This window comes from Capra hircus, chromosome 9 (genome assembly GCF_001704415.2).
Source record: "Capra hircus breed San Clemente chromosome 9, ASM170441v1, whole genome shotgun sequence".
Lineage (NCBI taxonomy): Eukaryota > Metazoa > Chordata > Mammalia > Artiodactyla > Bovidae > Capra > Capra hircus.
In genome coordinates this window covers 63,950,699-63,972,346 of record NC_030816.1, presented here as the reverse complement: position 1 = coordinate 63,972,346, position 21,648 = coordinate 63,950,699, and the positions used below count along the sequence as shown (strand labels likewise).

Here is a 21,648-nt window from a genome sequence, read left to right as displayed (position 1 = left end):
GCTGTGTGATCAACTGGCAACAGGGGTCATCCCAGACAAGACACCCGTCAGAAAATATGCCCACGACTCACTGCTGTTTAATACCGTCCAAACATTCTACTGAGAGAAACAATTTTTAGGAAAAATGTCAAAGGTGATGTTCACAGTCTTCTAGATCTGAGCTCCAGTGGGGTGGTCTAGCCTGCAGTGTCTTATTAAACCAGTACAGGGATTCTTGTTATGAAGTGTAAATGCCTTTTAGATGCATCGCGCCCTGTTCACGTACTTATTCATACACCAGGACCCTGGAGGCATCTGAGTGTGTCAGCCTTGCACCAGGTAAAAGCTACCTCTTAGTAAAGCCAGGTGTCACAGGGCTGGTTGCCTGGACCACACTGTTTTATTCCCTGGACAGGCTGATTTTAATGGTGCATACGCATGCATGCTCAGTTGCTCAGTCGCTCAGTCGCGTCCGACTCTTTGTGACCCCATGGACTGTAGCCCGCCAGGCTCCTCTGTCCATGGGATTTTCCAGGCAAGAATACTGCAGTGGGTTGCCATGCCCTCCTCCAAGGGATCTTCCTGACCCAGGGATTCAAACCCATGTCTCTTACAGTATGAAGGTATTACATGCATTGGCAGGTGAATTCTCTACCACTAGTGCCACCTGGGAAGCCCCTTAATGATGTGAGCAGGCCTAATAAATCTGATTTATGAAAGGATATTGTCATGGACATTGCTCAGTATTTTATAACATTTTTTAAGTCACTGGTTTTGTTTTGCTTTGTTTTCTTATCTGACGGACCCTGGAGTGCAGACCTCTGCTTCTGTTTGCCTCTTCCCTCCATGTACTAGAAATCTGAAAGCCACATTTGTGACCTACCTCTTGCAATGCCCCAAGATATCCATTATTTTTCCTAACAGTGTCATCCCTATTACTAACATTCTCACTTATTTATTATTTATTATAGTATTACATGTATTTTTGAAAGCCAGTTTATTTGTAGAAGGAGGAGGCAATAAATGATCAAAACAAAAATCCATTCCCCACTTTTTCCCGTAAATTTCAAACCAGCTTTGCCTAATTCATATCAAACTGTGGACTTTGGGGAGGGGGCAGATGCTCTCCTCCCTCCTCATTTTCCAAAGTCAGCCAGAAAAGGATGCAAACTAAGAGAAGAGGCCAGTGCTGACCCACGGAGCCTAGGAGCCCCACAGACACAGCCCCTTCAGGAAGGGCTGGCTGCGGCATAAGCACTGAGTCCTGGCGCCGCCGTGCTCACCAGCTCCACACTCACTCCTTCTCCTGGGCTCAGCCCCTTCAGCTTCCCACTCTGCTCTTCATGCCCAGCCATCCACCTGTTCCCAACCAGCCTGGTGTCTCTCAGACACATCCCAGGCTGCCTCCTGCTGCTCAGAGCTCTGCCAGCCAATCCAGCCCCTCCGGCCTCCTTGTCCCGCCTGGACCAGGCAGGTGCCTCCTCCATCACCTGCTCCCAGCCTCACCGGTAAAGTCGAGACATGGTGAAGTGGGCTCTGGCGCCTGCCAACTCCATCCCACCTCATCTTCTTCCGGGAAGAGGAGATCCTGTCTGCAGGGCTCTAAACCACAAAGCCTAGACTCTGTCATCTCCGTGTGGGCCCAGTCTTGTCTCCACTCAGCTCTTGCCAACAGCAGCCTCTTTACTTCCCCTTCTTCCCACTCCTCCCTCACCCAGCAAACCCAGGAATTCATTTCTGACAAACCGCATGTTCACTGCAGAGATCAGCACTAAGGGAGAGGCAGACAAAAGAGCAGTGAACCGCGAAATGGCAAGTATTACAGATGTGGCCACACAATCTGAACCTGCTGCGAGGTTACATCACCACTGACAGCTACAAGAGTCCAACCAACTTCACCTTCTAAGGATGAACGTGTTAGTTGCTCAGTTGTGTTTGGCTCCTTGCGACCCTATGGAGAGGGTAGCCATTCCCTTCTCCAAGGGATATTCCCCACCCAGGGATTGAACCCAGGTCTCCTGCATTGCAGGCAGATTCTTTACCATCTGAGCCCCTACAAGACGGCAAGTGGAAAAAACACCAGTGTAAAACCTAACAGCAAGAATAGCAGATTACTACAGCCATCAAGCCTTTATTAATGGCATTAGCAATTATAATGACAACTTGTTTTAATAATAAAAGTCATGTCCGTTGGCATACTAATTTATAGATACATGTATTCACATGTAAGAATATAAGAAAAAAACAAGTTTATAACATGCCAACTGAAATAAGGCACACAGTCATACACAGGTGTACATGAGTGTATCTATGAATAACCAGATATCACCCTAACAGTGTAATTTCATACACATGCATGTTTACACGCATACACACCTACTCTAATGCAACATTACTTCCACAGTGAACAACAACAAAGACCCTGGCTTTTGCTAACCAAGTTCTTCAACAGTTAAATTTTAGCCTCAAGATCCACAGTAAACCCCAGACTTTTTGGCAATTACAATTGCCAGTAAACAACTATCAGTTTTACAGCTTGCTCCTGCTCGTGTCACTCTTTGAATATTGCCAGCCTAGCATTAGCCTCGGCAGGGATCTGTCAACAGCTTTTGGAATTCTGACCACATTCTCCAAGATATTAATCTTCCCTTGCCTTCCTCCCTGGCATCAATGCAAATTCAGTGAGCATCTTCTCCTTGCAGTGACATGGGGTTTTGAGGCCTGCAGGTCCAGTAGGTTTGCTTCATCTTTTTTTACAGACACTGGAGCAGAAAAGGATGATGAAAAATATAGAAAAATATACACAAGTAAGTATCTGAAACCAGGATATACTGATAACACTCTGTGCACTGATGTGATGTCTTCAGCAGTTCCACTTTCCTCCTCTGCTCCTGGGATGAATCAGGGAATGTCAATATAGTACATAACCCTGAATTTCTGCCATCCTCAAGACTGATCATGAACACAGTAACGGTTTATTTATCATCTGCAAATATTATGGATTTGAGGCCAGATTTGTTTTCTAGATTTTTTTTTTAATAAGCATGTCCAGATATGTAGATGTAACACTGGTTTACTAGGTCTGACACACTAAAGTTTTGGAATCTACTATAAAGAAGTCAAATACTGGATAACATGAGCACTTGATTACAGGTCTCTAGAGATCGGGACATTTGCAAAACAGAACAATAGTTATATTCTCAAAATGCTGTAAAACTATACAGGCAAACTTTACACAGGAAATATTTCAAACTAATCTGGTCTCTGAATGAGGCAGTTTTCTTAGCAGATTTATTATACTTAATTAATTAAAGAAACAGCTTTCAAATTTTCCAGAATACTAATAAACACTCATCTGGGCAAATGTATGGCTTCTATTAATAGTTATTATTTAATAAAGACCCTGTTCTAGGGGACAAAATAAACATACCAGGGTTTGTCTCAGGGTTAAACACTTATTACAAAAGAAAAACACACAGGGTCTCTGAAAATCAGCTAATTACAAGTCAACTCAATAACACTTCTGAACACCTGTTGTGTGCCCAGTCCAGAGCTTCATATAGGGGCTGCAAATGATGAATAAATTTGTTAGCCACGCTTTCCTGTGTCTTTGAGTATCTTATACTTTTTTGTTGAAAACTAGACACTTTTACTAACAGTGGCAACTCTGAAAATCAGATTTTCCCTCCTTCCAGTATGCTGCTGCTGTTGCTGCTGTTTGTTTGTTTAGTGACTAATTCTCTAAGGTCTCTATTTTTCCATCACATGTAGCCACCGAAGTTTCTGCTCAGTTAGTTTAGTGGTCAGCTAATAAGAGATGGAGATTTCCTTAAACGCCCTGAACAGTAAGTGTCCCACCCTTTGCCAAGGGGCTGTGTGTGTCTTGGGTAAGCCTTCAATGCTTCAACAATTTACAACCTTACTGGCCTTTACTTTCAGCTTTTTTGGAGTCTCCAGATCAGCCAGAAGCAACAATGAGGGGCTCTTCAAGTCTTCCCTGGGCATGCTCTGAGCCCTGCCCACATGCATGGTCTTCTAGAGCAGCATCCCCAACTTCTTTGGCACCAGGGACGGGTTTCACTGAAGACAAATTTTCTATAGACCAGGGGTTGGGGGGATGGTTTCAGGATGGTTCAAGTACAATACATTTATTGTGCACATTATTTCTACTATTACTGCATCAACTTCACCTCAGATCATCAGGCATTAGATCCTGGAGGCTGGGGACCCCTGCTCTAGGGTACCAGGAATGTGTCAGAGCTTCTCAAAACCCCTTATGGACTTCCCACTTTCAAGACATTCTTCCTAAGTGTTTTGACCCATTTCTTGTTTGCTCTGGCTGCTGGCTAGTATCATAATTACAATGACAAACAACTGCTGCTGAGTGTGTTCAGCAGACATCGTAAGAGGGCTTCTAACACTGGGTAATCTCTGAGCCAGGTCAAATAAAGACCAGCCCTGTGAATGAGATTTTACCAGGCAGCTTCCAGACATGTCGAAAGGTAGTAGTTCTCTGGGACTAGAGTTTTGGGGGAAGCTTCAAATCTGTTCTTCCCCCTCCAATGACTACTAGGCTGCTTGTTTCAAAGCTACTATGAATATTACAGGGCTTCCCTCGGGGCTGATCTGGTAAAGAACCCACCAACAATGTAGGAGACCTGGGTTCAATCCCTGGGTTGGGAAGATCCCCTGGAGAAGTGAACAGCTACCCACTCCAGTATTCTGGCCTGGAGAATTCCATGGACTGTATAGTCTATGGGGTCGCAAAGAGTCAGACACTACTTTCACAATGTATACTACTATATATAAAATAGATAAATAAGACCCTACTGCACAGGAAATTATATTCAATATCTTATAACAACCAAAGGAAAAGAATCTGAAAAGTATACATATATATATACGCATAAAACTAAATCACTTTGCTGTACACCAGAAACTAACACAACACTAAATCAACCATACTTCAAACACACACACACAGACACACACACACACATATATATTTTAAAAAAAAAACGAAGCTACCATGGAGCCAAGGAGAGGGAACGGGAATAGAGCAAGTTAAGAGAAAACAAAATTCATTGTTCCTACTATGACTCAGGCATTTCCCTTGAATAAAAATTCCGAGGATTAAAGCAAGTCTTTTGTTAATTTCTAGAATTCTGAAAAGTTGATTTTGATCATTTTTTCCGGTGTTCACATTGTTTTTAAGGAGAGGCAGATATCCAGAGGTCCTTCTATCATTCCGGAAGTAGGTCTTAATATAAATTTAAGTTTAAAGATATATTTTGTTATAGAAAAATGACAAGATGATAAAAATAGAAAAAAAATGTAAAATTTCTGACCATGATCTTTTAAATGACTATGGCTATCAAGTTACTATGATATTTGGATTCTGTTTAAATACATCAAAATGACGAGTTTTACAATAAACTGAAGACTGTACCCTCTGCATTTAAACTTAAACAACAACCAAAAAAAAAAAAACAGGGTGAAATAGTATTAAGTAAAAGGGACTTTGCTTTCTCAAATTCCTTTAGGGGACACACAAGCAAAAAAAAGTATTTTTCAAGTATTTTGTCAACTTGTTTTAATTAGTATAGGAGCTATAGTAAAGCTCGCTTAAGTATATCTGTCTTAAAAAAGTTTTATCAAGGGAGGGGGGTTCATGTTCGGGAATGCATGTACACCCGTGGTGGATTCATGTCAATGTATGGCAAAACCAATACAGTATTGTAAAGTAAAATAAAGTAAAAATAAAAATTAAAAAAAAAAAGTTTTATCAACACCTTCAAATCAGCCTGCTGAAAATTATAGTGATGACATCACAGATGCATTCAGGAATCTCAGAAACTCCCAGCCCAAAGCCCCACGTCCCTCGGCTGCACTCAAAGAGCGCCACAACTAGGTCCAGGACTGGATCTGCCACCTGGTCACCCATAAGGCCCATGTGACAAGCCTCTGCTTCGGTCACCAGCCTTCCCTGTGGGGCAGTACTGAGCGCAGATCAGAGGAGAAGGAGGCCGGTGCCCATAACACACCTCAGACTCACCAGGGGGTTAAAAATCATTTCTTGACTAACTGGTGAGTATTTTCTCAAGTGAAAACTAAAAAAGTTTTTAAGTAAATTTTCTCAACTATTTCGAGACCCTTCTCTACTAAAACTTTTTAAAAGATACTAAGTCCTGTAACGAAGGGAAACTAATACTTTCAAAGTATTTTGTCAACTTGTTTTAATTAGTATGGGAGCTATAGTAAAGCTCACTTAAGCATATCTGTCTTAACCTCTGATTTAGTTTATCCTCTCTGATGTTATTTTAGTGTGTGAGACTGTTCCAAAGAGGGTAGCAAGTTGAGTACATGGAGATTAAATTCAGTTAAACATGTTTTCATGCTTTGAATAGGATTTAAACACAAGACTTCTACTCAAACAAACCACTCCACCCAAATAAACATGGAAGCCTCATATTTCCCCCACCAACCAAAAAAAAAAACAACAATAACAACGTGCTCTTCAACTATATTTAACAACTTGGGTTTTTAACGTTGTCTCAATAGATTCAGTTTATTCTCCTAGACTCACTCTTTCTTAGGTTCAGTTAAAATTCACAAGCCTACCTACTCTGAAGTTAAAACTAAATAGAAAGCTACAGACTTCTATTTTACCCATTTTTAAATTTCCATTCTTGCTCAAAAACCCTGATACCAGTAAGAAATCTGTGTCAATAATGACGTTAAAGTAGAAAACTCACAGTTTTGTTATCTACCAGAGATCAGGTCAAGACCTAAAAGGACACAGACCCCAGATACGTCTGCTTTTGGCTGAATATCAGGATGAAGATAATGGTTTCATAATTTTCCCTGAAAGTTTCTTAAAAATACCAAAACTTCACACAATACAAATAAGACAATCCCTTGGTTCAGATTCTACAAACACGTCCTAAGCCCACAAGAGGATCCTTTACTGCTCTGCCCAAGGTCATTCAGCTAGCAAGGCGCCTTCCCTCTTCCATACCCACTCATACTGCACAGAGATCAATAGAGCACAGAGCCAGCTTATAAGGAGAGGCAGTGACCAATAACTCTGTGTAACAAGGTACAGTAACCAGTTCTAGAATCTGAAATAGTGTCTCATGCAAAATTATCGAACTACTGACTATGATCTGGTGACACAAGTTTATTCAGAATGGCCAATGCCCACATCAATCCAGAATTATTTAAAAACTAGGTCTACAGAAAGTCAAATTAAAGAAACAAGTGCTTAAACCCGATTACAATATAAAGATTTCCTGACCCCAATCTTTGCACTCCTTAAAAACAAAGAAAGAGAGTGAGATAAATCTACTCTAGCTAACAGAAGTGCTAATCTCAAAAAAAAAAAAAAAAGGCTTACATGTCAAGGAGAATAAAGCAACTTTTCTCGGAAAGAACATAAAGATTTGGCATTGTATCAGTAGACACTATGGAATGGGGCAGCAGAAAGAGCGCTGGTGTTGAGAAGCAGAACCTCAACCTGCTTTGCCTGAATCCTGCTTGGGTCAACATGCCAGCAATCCCCAAGAAGATTTTCAGGCTACTATTGTCATTAAATCAATAAATCCCCAGCACAACGTGGCTAAATTCATTTCCCTACTCTATCCACACTCCAAGCTAAATCAAATCCTTACACTCCTTTGTTTTCCATATTCCTTTCCTATCCTGCTGAACTCCCTGAAAAATACACTCTCAGTTCCCTTGCCTTCCCTTCAAAATAAAGCTGAGAAAAAGCGTTATAGCATTCCCTTCCACCCCCGCAGTCACTCTGCTGTGAGCTAGGGAGAGAAGACAAAGCTTTAGCCTGGGGGGGCCACACTACTCGGCCTATTTCTAAAATGCTGCATCAGCAACCAACAAGCAAGTTAGAGAATCTGTTGTAACAAGGAAAGACTTGTCAAAGCAGAGGGTGTGTCTAAGCCTTATACATACCTCAGTGAAAATGAAAACTAGACTCAAAAATAAATCATGTCTATGTCCAAACTCAGTAGTTCACCACATACACATACTCAATAAAGCTGCTATAATATGACTTATTTTCAGAAGAATATGCCATAAAATTTTCTACTGCAAAGGAAGCTCAAAGTTCTTCCCCAAAAGTTTTTACCCCACTGATATATTAAGCCAAAGATGTCATTATATTAATAACTAAACAATCCTTCCTTTCCCAGTTACTAACTTTTGTGGAACACAAAATATAATTTTATAGTATGATTATTTTCAAAGGTTCAAAACTATTCATTTCTAACCTAGAGGGGGAATATACCATTTATAAAAGAGTTAGCAAAAATATCTAGACATTTCTCTTTTGTTATAAAAGAATTTGTCCAGTTAAATACAATTTTATTAAAATATATAAACATATACAAATGTATATATGATTATACTCCATATAAATTCTAATCAGTATTTCCAAATCTGTCAAGAGAAAAAATTTCAAATTAATTCTTCAAAAACTTTTCCAATTCATCTTTAGATCACACACCTCATGAACATTAAAAAATAAATTATGAGGAAAACTGATACAAAGTCAAAAATTTCAAATTTGAATATCTCAAAGAGAAGGCTTGTTTTTAATCAACCAAATCCCAAGAAAAACAAGGATTTAAAAAAACGCACCCATACATTTATATAAACACACCAACACAGATACATACCAAGTGTCATATGCCTGTAGAAGTTATCTTGTTAAAACCCATAATACAATTTGGTACATTCACAATTCTTTAATTTTATTTAAGATGTAAAATCTGAAAGGGAGGTAAGGAAACAACCCAAAGTGTTATGACCTGCAGGAGGAAATGGCAACCCACTCCAGTATTCTTGCCTGGAGAATCCCATGGACAGAGGAGCCTGGCAGGCTATAGTCCATAGGGTCGCACAGAGTCGGACATGACTGAAGCGACTTAGCAAACATGCACGCAAGTGTTATGAAAGTATCCCAAATGCTTTTACAGTACAAACTCCTACTCCACAGAACCCCAGAGGTTGGTAATGAGCAGGGAGCACAAAGGCCTGAAATGAGTGGACACAAACTAAAGAAGGCATGATTACAGACACAGGCACACCAGGCCAAAAGCAAGGCTCTGCTAATCAAATGGTTAAAACCACAGCACAGTTTGTGGTTATAATGAAACCTGGGGACAGATGATTCACAGATCACAACGAAACAATCCACAAGTCAGCTCTACTCAAGCTGGGGGAAAGCACCCGCCCCATGACTTCAGCCTCCACAGGCCTTCCCCTCAGTGGGTCAGAAACCCTAGAAGAACCCACTCAAGGAGGGCGCTCACCCTGAGACCAGCAGGTAAACACTGCAGATTCCTTGGGAAAACTCACACAGCAAGAGCTGCCAGACCTGAACCTACAGAGAAACGAAAGGCTCTCCCAAGGAAGTAGAATCAGCATTTTGGAAGAGCAACATTCACTGCAAGCTGTGGGGCAAAGCCCAGGTTGGCCCCGGTTCTTTCAACAAATCAGAGCATGCATTCACCACTAGGGGAAGCAGACACACAACCACATGACAAACAGAAAACCAAAACACCAACTAGAAAACACCCAAAACCCCGAAGCGTGACACAACCATGGGCTTTTTCAAATAGCAATACAGTTTTTTTGCAAAGAGTTAGTCATACGCAATATCATGTTATCCTGCTTTCCACAGATAAGAATAGTTGGCCTCAGAAAGCTCCATCAGCCTTGCAAAATGGCAAACCTCAAACTAGGACCTGGGTCTCTCAAATCTCACACTCTTTAAAAAAAAAGCAGTGAGTTTGGGAATCTCCTACAAGTCACAGACATTTGGGAAGCACAGGGCAGATGATCAGCGTGATGAACAGGGCACAAATAAACTTTTGGTCCAGGTGAGTTCTGTGTTCTCACTTTCTTAACACAGAAATGTAATTTGAATGCAAGTGCCAGAATGAAAAAAGTGAGCACTTTCCTATAATTCAGCATTTAAGTCTATGATCACAGGGAATTTACAGGTAACTTAGCCATAAGCGGCCTCAGTTTGTAGCAGAAGTGATAAGTAAATTAGTAAGCTTTTATCTACAAGTTTCAAAGTCCTTGGAACTGGCTGGAATAAAAACTGCAGGGGACTTTAAGAATGTGCAGGAAACAACAGGTGTTGAGCATGGAAGCTCAGCTCCCATGGACAGGAGTGGTCAGGGAGGAGGTGAAGGAGGGTGATGGGAACTATAACCAATCCTGTGAAACAAAGCCTTGCAAATTAAATACAAACAGAACTTCAGGAACCTCACAAACAGAAGGAAACAGAACCTCACAAACCTAACAGTGTTACTATGCGTTGACACCCAAATGAATTCAGTCACTACCCTGACGCCAGGCCCAAACTGCTTTTCCTACAAGTAACTTTACAGACAACTTTCCCCACTCTCTCTTGTCTTTCTCTTTGTGGATTTTCTGGGATCATACAAATCTATAACATTTCTAACCAGCCAGGATGCTTCAAACAAGGTAAGAAGATAAACAATAAGCCAGCAGAAATGTATGTCAAAAAGTATCCTGAATATACAAAGACCTTGTGCAGATCAATGCCCATTAGTTAAATGGACAAAAAACACAAACAGGAAAAAACACAAATAAACAGTATACACATAAAAAGACATTCACTCAGCTGGCAAGTCAACAAATGGAAATGAACATTACAATGGGATGTGATTTTTCACCTATCTGATTGGCATAGGAGAAAGTGGTTATCAAACTCCCGGTGGAGGAGTGTGGAGAATGGAGCACTCCATGCAGCGCCAGAGTCAGTGGAAAGAGGGGAACCCTTTCTGGATAGCAGTTTGGCAAGAGGCATCAAAGCCTTGAAAATCACACGCCTGGTGACCAGTGATCTCACTTCTAGAACTTCGGCCTAAAGAAGATAATCACATCTGCGCTATGAACTGTGATCCATTAAGAACTGGAAGTATCCATGCAGATGGCCTGTTTCCACCATCCCAAGACCAGGAAGTCCTTCTATCATGAGAAGGATCAAATTAACATGAGCGTACAATGTGAGCTAAGTACTTCCATGGACAAATGTTTTCTTGTTTCACAAATTTAATTTCAGTTCACGTACCAGAAAGGTAAGCATGAGGTCTTTTAAAAGTAATTTAAATGGCCCTATTGCTTTCTTGGGATTCCCTGGTGGCTCAGCGGTAAAGAATCTGCCTGCAATGCAGGAGGCCCGAGTTCAATCCCTGGATTGGCAAGATCCCCTGGAGACGAGAATGGCCACCCACTCCAGTATTTTTGCCTGCTGCTAAGTCACTTCAGTCGTGTCCAACTCTGTGCGACCCCATAGACGGCAGCCCACCAGGCTCCCCCGTCCCTGGGATTCTCCAGGCAAGAACACTGGAGTGGGTTGCCATTTCCTTCTCCAATGCAGGAAAGTGAAAAGTGAGAGTGAAGTCACTGAGTCGTGTCTGACTCTCAGCGACCCCATGGACTGTAGCCCACCAGGCTCCTCCATCCATGGGATTTTCCAGGCAAGAGTACTGGAGTGGGGTACCATTGCCTTCTCCTGTATTTTTGCCTAGGAAACCCCATAGACAGAGGAGCCTAGCGGGCTAGAGTCCATGGGGTCTAAAAGAGTTGAACACAACTTAGTGACTAACAACAATAACAATGATTGCTTGCCCTAATGTTTTTATACTAAATTTAAGCCCTCTACTTAAAAACTTGTTCATTATTCATACACAGGTTTGCATATCAGTCAGAACAGACCCAGTATCATGAATGATCTGACTGCAACATCAGGGTCCAGCACATCCCTCCAACACCAGTGTGTCTTTTCTGTAAAAAGAGAGGGAGGCCATTTCTGGAGCTTAGTGTCCCTGTCCTCCAACACAGACTGCAGACGGCAGGGGCGTCCCACCTGGCTCCCAGTCAGAGCTCCATAAAGGGAGTGATCATTGTTCCTGTTGCCAGCAAAAGCTGCTCCTGCTTTCTGTGAGTTCCAGGGGTTCTACAGCCCCAACATAACTACCATCCAGGCATTTTACCTAATTTGCTACTGAACCACAACACATCATCAGCATTTGTAAAACTAAATGCCCAATACATATCATTATAGGATTAACAATACTCCAACTTGTAAGCACTGCCCAGTAAGAACAGATCTGAGGAGGTGAAGTGGAAGAATTCTCCAAGTTGCCCTGTGTGTATCAGACATGCTCGTTTCTGCCTCCACCGCAGAAAAACGTTTCCTATCTTCCAATGCCAGGCTCTCTCATGGCCTCTGGCAGCACTGCGTTTGTTCGTAACAACCATCACCAAGCATCCCAGGTTCAGCCTCTCAGATTACAGACTGCACCTGCTGCCAATCAAAAATAGCCAGACCTTGATTCCCTCCATTGCCCATTCCCTCCATTTCTGTCCAGACACTGAGGTCTGTCAGGCATAACAAGTAATGTGTCACTTTAATAAATTCTACAGTTCAACTAAATATTGATGTAATGTCACATTCAGGAGTGCTCATTTAGAAACCTAAAGTAGTCTGTGATTTAGTTTCAATACTAGTGTCAAAGACTCCTGAGATGCTTTTATGATTTAAAGGGACACGATCTCAGGTATCAAACCTATACTAACCCCTGGGAGAAACATCCATTTGAAATTTGACGAATATATCTTCTTTACTTATAGGAGCAAGTTGATATCTTCCTAACTTTTGCCTAATTTACTCTCTCAGTTTATAAAGGCATATGACTTAAGGCCATCTATTTCTAATAAATTTCCAATAAAATGAAAAATAGAAATCCAGAATTATAGCACTATCTTTTCTAACTGCTATTATGGGGGTGATACTAAACTTCAACAAGTTTTGAAGGGGTTCAGAATCTGCCACTGTGGCCTAAAAATTATTCTAAGCTGAAGGCATTTGAGTTGCTGAAATCTCTGCCTAAAAACAGAGCCTCTCAAAACAACTCATAAATCCCTTTCAAAAGCAATCTAAGATTGACTTTTACCATCAGAAATAAGTCTCCACACCACACCTAAACACACACTGTCACAAAATGATCATCACCCATGTATTCTTTTAGGGCCCACTGAGCTCTTCAAAAATTCATTTCTTTTCTTATAGGCGTCCTTTCTCCCTCTCCCCTACTCTTACCAGGAAGCCACTTGCTTTCCAAGAAGAACCCTTCTCCCCGCCCCATCTCTCATTAAGATAGTAGATAAGACACAAATTCTAACCACACCTTTGAGTCACATTTTTGTCTGTGAGTAAATCTGTCTTTTCTCTTGCTACTCTGTCAGTTTGCAAGCCCCAAAATCATGAACCTCAGAGGGGAGAAGAAAAGTTTTTCCTCCTTGACAATTTAAATCAGTGAAGTATCAATACACTGCACTATGCGTACATAAGAGAACCATGCAAACGTTCCTGTTATTCTAAACAATGATATGATTAACATTAAACACTTCAAGTTCTCCTTCACTTTTCTTTAAACTTCCTCTTAATATCTTTCTTGTTTCTAACTTTTAGAATGCTTTCAAGTACTATCCTCCTAAGTATAATTTAGCAGAAATAATTTGTTTTTCTATCCACTTCTGATAAATCAGAACATACAATTAAGAATTAGAAATGCTACTCATTTTTTGCCAGTTTACAAAAACCTCTCAAGTACAATTGAGCTAAAGCATCCTGTTGATTAAATAAAGCAAGCTACTATTTCACCAACCACTGAGAAATGGAAGCTTTCTGAAACACACAGACTTAAAAACACAGTCACTTTGTATAAAATAATGACATCTCCCTCACCAGACTTTATTGTTTTAAAACTGACTCGATGAGGATAAAAAATAAAATTACAAATATAATTAGTCCAACCTAGCACAGAGATAGACACTTTCTATCAAGATGTGAAAAATAAACCATAGCGACAACCCCTCCATCCAGAGGAAGCTCTTTGGCTCATATGGTACCCAGCCCTCCCTTGGCGTCAGGTTCTCTGAAGTTCACCTCAATTAGCTAACCTCCCGTGGCTAACAGAGCATCAGGATGCTGGTGCCCACAATTAAGAGAGACTTTTCCTTGGGGCTGTCACACTTTCATCTTGCTGTGCAGAAAAGCAGTGTGTGCTGTGTGCCCACTACTTTACTAAAAAAATCACAATCAACGGTCAGTGGCAGGCTGGACCACCAAACCATGATTAGCTGTAATAAAAGAAAGACTGCCGAAAGATACCCATGATGTTAAAATAAACAACAACTTTACAAGCTTGCCAACCGATGATTATTCCCCTTTGCAGGGTCAACCAATCATGTCTTTGCTTATAAACCTCAGGGATGGTTCTGTACTGGTGACTAAGCACCCAGATTTGACTGTCTGGACCCATTTCCTTTCCACCACCGAACCTCACACCAGCCATGAACTACTACAGCAGCAACCAGAACTCAAGGCTCTTGCCCACCTCCCCCAGCCACCCTCAAAACATCCTTCCTCTGCTTTCAGAGCCTTGCTTCTTTTCCTGCAAGACTCAGCTCAAAGGTCCCCCTCTTGCAGGAAACAAATCCTTTCTTGTACTGGGCACCTATGATCATTACCCCTGACGTGTACATGTCTCTCTCCCAGTTTCTACGAGCCATGCAGATTCTGATGTCTCCATGTATAATTCAGTGTCACACTTCCAGTCATAGAAGACAGTGGGCACAAAATAAATGTTTAGTAAATGCATGAGTGCACAGATGAACAAAATAGTGAATGAGCAAACAAACAAACACAGGAGCTAATGAATGAGCTTTCAAGCTGCTTCCTGGAGAGAGGAAAGGGTCTTTAATTAATAATATTAAGCCCCAGCTGATCCCCAAAGAACACCCGGAGCGCCTCACCTCCTCTGAATTACTTTTTACTTCTATGTGCTCAGTTCATTCGCTCATGTCCTCAGACACAAGCCCCAGCTTTAATCCGATACGTGACCACCTCACAAGTTCCTGCTCCTTATTCCATAGCTGGCTTTGCGTAGTACATGCAATAACCTACTCTCATCCATTTCCATAAGGACTCCCAACTAAGCCATAAGCCCCCAGGGGCTGATTCTTTTGTCCTTGTAATCCCAGAGCCTAACACAGTGCCCTGACACAGCACCTAGCAGGCGCTCAATACATACTAGATAGACAAAGGAATGAATGAAGAAAGGAAGAGGAAACCATTTTCACAGTTTGCTTTTTACTTTTTTCTTTTGGTTAAATCCTCTGATTTTTCCAGGTAAACTATGGAAAAAGAGAAATGATGAGGGAAGAATAGAAAATCATGTATAGTCAAATCAATGCCTGAATAAAAATCTGTATGACACCAGTCTTTTTCTACATTAAGAAATCAGCTTATTGTCTCTCAGTGTCTGTTCCCAACAGAATAATTTAACAAGTTTTGTAACTAGATAAGGCTGAACAAATCACAAAACTTTTGACATTGTTAATAGTGTTCATATTTGCCAGGCCCTATGCCAAGATCTCTCACATGTACCATTTTTCTTAATCTGCAAAAACACTCCAAAGGCTTGTGTTCAGAAAATGAAGGCTGAGAGAGGTTAGGTCACTTTGCCCTTAAGTTGTGGCACCTTGGGTTACACCCAGGTCTGTTCAAACACCACGTTTTGACTAAAACTTACAAAAAATTCTAGGGCTTATTTTTTAAGATTAAAATAACAGTGCAGCAAGAATTTCAAAAGCTTATGCTTGCATCCTCACTAACAATCATGCATGCATGTTCAATCTCTGAGTCATGTCTGACTCTTTGTGATCCCATGGACTATCACCAGTTACTAAGATACCATTTACCACTATTAGGTATTTTGTTGAATCCTTGTTGATCTGGTGGCTAACAAGATCACAGGAGAAATAAATGCAGCCTTGGAAAATACCCCCAAGTATGGCAGCATCTGCTCCAGGCTCTGAATCTAAACATGGGCCTCCCTACTGTTGATACGTTTGGAGAGTACCAGCAATTCTCCAGCACACCTTTAAAACAGTATGAACCAGAAACTGAAGAGGCCGTGGGGAAAGGACACTCTGACCACAGTGAAGTTAAAATGGTGCAACCTTTCCATAGGGCAATCTCCAGGCATATATTAAAAATCATAACAAAGTGCATATTCTTGGACGTAGCAAGTCTACAGGTAATAGTTTATCTTAAAGAAGTAACTGAATAATGCTTGCTGCTGCTGCTGCTAAGTCACTTCAGTCGTGTCCGACTCTGTGTGACCCCATAGACGGCAGCCCACCAGGCTTCCTCGTCCCGGGGATTCTCCAGGCAAGAACACTGGAGTGGGTTGCCATTTCCTTCTCCAATGCATGAAAGTGAAAAGTGAAAGTGAAGTCGCTCAGTTGTGTCCAACTCAGCGACCCCATGGACTGCAGCCTACCAGGCTCCTCTGCCCATGGGATCTTCCAGGCAAGAGTACTGGAGTGGGGTGCCATTGAATAATGCTTAGAGATACACAAATAAGAACTTAAAGATCAAACAAGAGCAGAATGATCAGTTTATCCAAGATATAGACACACAATGGTATATTACATGCAATCATTTAAAATAGTGATGTACCTGTACTTACTACTCTGCTGAAATGTCCACAGAAGCTCTACAGCTAACAGTTGTCACCCCCCTCCCAGATCATTCCCTCTTCCTGGGGGTACCCCATGTCCAACGACCAACCAATGTGTATGTGGGGGTGAGGGGGGGTAGTTAAGGCCCCGCCCATATGCCTCAAGGTAAGATAACTCAGGAAGGCCAGCGGAGCTCCAGAGCTCCCTCTGCATCACAGCTCAGCTCCTCCCTCTACTCAGTCTTGCTTCCCTCACTCCCTGACCACTAATGATGCAAAGAGCACATCCAGTAAACATCTGGCAGGTAAATCTTTGTCTCAAAGACTATTTCCAGAATCTAACATGAGTGGCCCACCCTCAGTAGGCTCGTGTCATGCAAGTCAGCCACTACATATATATATATGTATATATATATACACACACATATATATATTATATTATATTATATATTGTTGTTGTTGTTCAGCTGCTAAGCCAAGTCTGACTCTTTGGGACCCTATAGACTTCAGCACGTCAGGTTCCTCTGTCCTCCACTATCTCCTGGAGTTTGCTCAAATTCATGTCCATTGAGTCAGTGATGCTACCTAACCAACTCATCCTCTGTCAACCCTTCTCCTCCTGCCTTCATCTTTCCCAGCATCAGGGTATTTTCCAATGAGTTGGCTCTTCATATCAGGTCACCAAAGTATTGGAGCTTAAGCATCAGCTTAACATTATGTATCATATTATATACATAATATTATAATAAATGCAAGATCAATCACTGGGTAAACTAATCCAATCTACTACAAAGAATAATGAATGAATGGTTGAATGAATGAAGGCAAACTCAGCAGCCCAGAGGTTCTGGCGGTAGTCAGGAATGAATGGAATGGTGAACCATGGTCATCCATAAAACAGAAATTTATAAAAAGGATTTAAGATCCAGGCCCATTAAAAATTAGATACTATGACCAAGGCTCATATATTTTTAGGCCTCAAGCGAAAACCAGTGGCCTTATAGAACCAGAATTCCAGAGTGAAACTATACATGGGTATAATCTATGCATGATTCCAAGTGAAGTCACTCACTCATGTCCGACCCTTTGCGACCCCATGGACTGTAGCCTACCAGGCTCCTCCATCCATGGGATTTTCCAGGCAAGAGTACTGGAGTGGGGTGCCATTGCCTTCTAATCACTGCAAATCTTGTCCATCTACAATCAAAATGTTGCAATGTGTGCAAACAGATGTTTACTATGTAGAAAGAGGACAGTGCTTCTTCATCTTTTACTCCAATCCCCACAAAAATTTCATAAACCAGTATCTGAAAATATACTAATTAATTTCTTCTTAGGGGTACAAAGTCCTTACAATTAATATTCAACTTAACCAAGAAGCTTAACTTCAAGTAGTTTAACTTCAACTATAACTCAGCCACGGCTTCCTCAAGGTTTCCCTAACCATCAAATCTTTTTTTATAGAATCAGTAGTTATAAATAACTACTGACTAACAGTGAAAAACTATAAACAATATTACCCTGCCCTAGTGTCCACACTGCCCAGGAAGCACAAGACACAAAACCATTCTATGAACTCCAAACAAAAACAAATAAATACTATTAACTTTAGGTGAAGTCTAAAGTTTGAATGTTTGCAGATGTAGATCACAACTGACTTGAACAGTGTAAGCAAATCATTTAAAAGTTTAATAATGTAAATGTACTACACTCTTGAAATAAAGGATGTGTAATATTCATGATTATGAAATTTCATGTCATGGCTAAATAAAAAATTGACTTAGAAATACTATGAGTTCAATTAACATCATCCTGAAATTTAAAAATAAGTGGGTTTTATCAGTTGATTGAGAGGCTGCACGTATCAGCTGCCCCCTCCTTTAAAAATTCACCAATGCCACCTTTCCCACTTCCACATTAAAAAACACATCTTTAAATGGCAAAAAAAAAAAAGAGAGAGAGAACAAAAAAGCATTTATAATCTCCCTATTTATCAATTTTGCACACAGGAGACCTCAGCACCCACGTGCAATGATCATCAACTGGAGTGACAGATTCTTCACATTAAGGTGGATCACTCACTGAGACTTCACACCACGTCAGCATCAAGAATTTGGCATCATAAGATTCAACTCAATGGGGACTCCTTGGTGGTTCAGTGGTTAAGACTCCACCTGTGCTCCCAGTGCAGGGGCCCAGATTCAATCCCTGGCCAGGGAACTAGATCCCACATGCTGAAACTAAAGATCCTGCATGCCCAACTGAGACACAAAACAGCCAAATAAATAAATAAACAAACACTAAAAGCAAAAAAACTGCAACTCACTACTCTAACATAAGTTTGTACCTTCTCTAAGTGTGATTATTGCAATGGCCCATTTATTCCCTTTTTCCTCTATTCATGTAATGAAACAAACTCCAAATCACAAATACATACCTTCACACAGACATACACAGAACTGCTAAATATACCTGAGATTGCCACTTCAGTGGAAAGCAGTAACAGGGGCACCATAACCATAGCCTAAGGAAAACATTCCGTCACACCACTTACGAGGTCTTATCTTTTAAAGAAGAAAAGGGAACAGTCAACCTGAAACTTTCAAGCAGACGCAGGGTAAGCCCTCTGAACCATCCCCAGGAATGCAAGCTCCGGTGAGGACCAGCAGGTCCTTTCTTTGACTGCCACCTGTCCTTTAATACTTAACACAGTACTTGTAACATGGTAAATGCTTAGTATCTTTTGAATGAGTGAATGACAGCTGTCATTCACTGATCACTTACTTTCCTTGACAAACTTGACTAAGCTTGTTACAAATGTAACCAGCTTCTAAAACAACAAGTACTGGGGACTGGGTAGAGAAGGGACACTCTGAGCCTCGGATAACTTCCTGAGGGAGCCAATACAATCAGCATAATTCTTTTTTCCCCGATTTTACAGGGTAGGAAATTGAAGCTCAGAACAGCTGTCCTTCCCGAGATGACAAAACTGAATGGCTGAGCAAGGAGTCGCTTCTTTCTCCTCTGCCACATCAATACCAAGATGAAGTTTAGAACAAAAAAAAAGGGGGGGTGGGGGGGTCAATTAAAGTGACTCAGAAGGTAAAGAATCTGCCTGCAAGGAGGAGACCCAGGTTTGATCCCTGGGTCAGGAAGATCCCCTGGAAAAGGGACTGGCAACCCACTCAGTATTCTTGCCCGGAGAATTTCACAGAGGAACCTGGCGGGCTACAGCCCATGGGGTGGCAAAAAAAAAAAACAGAACACGCCAAAGACAGTCTGGCCAAATTTTGACTTTTCAAACATTCACAAATGGGATGTTTGTTCCTGGGGGGTGGGCGGCGTGGGGAACCTTCCTATTTCAAAATTGCAGAGATATAGCCAAGGGGCCTAAGGTTCTAATCGGCTAATCTTCAGCCTCCTCTGCTCTGATAACCATGCGGGTTCTTCTAAGTGCAGTTCACCAGTTTAAAAAGTAAGTGATCTACATAAAGAAGGGCTTTGGAAGCTGAAACCTACAAGTTAAAAGTCAGATATTAGGAACCCAATCTCTCTTCATTAAAATATACCTATATTCCCTGCTCTGAAAACCTACTTGACCAGAGGAATTCAAAGAACTGCCCAAGTCCGAAAAAGTGTTTGCCCAGCACGCTGTAAGACTGTGTCTCTGCAGTGACAACGGCAATCTTGTGGTATCTTCACTATTCCTTAAACGCTCTCTCAAAAGGTGCATTCAGGTTATTAAGCTTCCTCCTAAAATGTGAAGTAGAATTAAATAATGATTTTTTTTTTTTTAACTCCGGGCTGAGAACGGAAGTCAAGTTCAGATTCTCTTCCTTCCTCAAGCGAGCAGAATTAAAGAGCACACCCCCGCCCCCTCGGCCCAGCGACACACACACACACACACACACCCTACAGTAAAAATGTCTCGGGGCCTCTTCACCTGTGGCAGTCGACACAGCAAGCCCCGGTCGGCCGGGATTTGAGGCTCCCCTTCACTCAGGGGAGGGGAAGGCGGGTGGGTGAGGGGAGCACAGGGAAGAAGGAACTGGTGCCTAAGTTTCCAATCGGACCATTCTTCTCAACTTGAGCAGCTCTTTCTTCCCTTCCTTCGTCCTCCCTGGTCTAGAGCACACACTCGGCTTTGCCAGCGCGAGCACAACGGGCAGGGCCCGAGGGGAGCGCCGCCCCGACCGGGGACCCGACAGCCCCTCGGAGTTTGGGGCGCAGGCTGCCCGAGGCGCGCGACCGGAGAGCGGCGCGGACACCGAGCCGGGGCCGGCGATCGATCGCCGCCGCCGTGCGTGGGGACCGGGAAGGGGCAGCCGCGGCGGGGCGGAGGGGCGGGGTGAGCACTTCCTGACTCTCGCATTGTCCACGCATCGCCCGCGCCACCCTGGGCCCCGCCGCCGCCGCGCCGTCCCCGTCGGTGAGGAAGTTGGCGCTCGCCCGACCGGACCCGACTCACCGTTCTTGGCGTCGCCCGCGGCTGCAGCCCCCGCGGCGGCCGCGGCGTTGGCGGCGCCCGGCCCCGCGCCTCCGGCGCCCGCCGCGCCCCCGGTGCCGGGTGCGCCCGCCGCCGCTGCTCCGCAGCCGGCCGCCGCCGCCAGGGCCCCCCCGGCCGCCGCCCCCGCCGCGCCCGCCACTGCCAGGGCCCCGGCTCCATTTTCCTGCTCGTCCCCGCTGCTGTTGGCGCGCTTGTTTTTGCGGCCGCCTTTACTGTTTTTGGGATTGGGCATCTCGCGAGCGTCCAGGTGCCCCGCGTCGGTGAAGGCGGCTCCCAGCGGCGCGACGCCGGGTTCGGGAGGCCGAGAACGGAGGGCGCGGGCCGGCGGCTCCGCTGGCGCCCGTCTAGCCGCGCGGCCCGCGCCGCGCCATCCCGGCTGCCGCGCCCTCCCCGGCTTCCTGGAGCCGGCGCGCGGTCACCCGAGGCTCGCAGCCGCGCGGGCGCCGCGGGCTCGGGGCGCAAGCAAGAAGCTCTCCAGCCGGAGGGAAAAGGCGGGTCTCGGGCTTGTTTTGATTCGGCTTCGCTGACACGCTCTGGCCCCGCCCCCTCCCGTGACGACACTGGGGATTCGGC

At 43.1% G+C, this 21,648-nt stretch overlaps 1 protein-coding gene across 1 annotated transcript in view; it reads right to left on the bottom strand.

Moving 5' to 3' along the window:
- HECA (hdc homolog, cell cycle regulator) overlaps window positions 1-21,441 on the bottom strand; it is a 44,322-nt gene extending 22,881 nt beyond the window's left edge. The window contains exon 1 of the mRNA XM_018053273.1: window positions 21,037-21,441. Within this exon, the coding sequence (XP_017908762.1) occupies window positions 21,037-21,307 (271 nt within the window). The 5' untranslated portion in view covers window positions 21,308-21,441. The remainder of the gene's footprint in view (window positions 1-21,036) is intronic.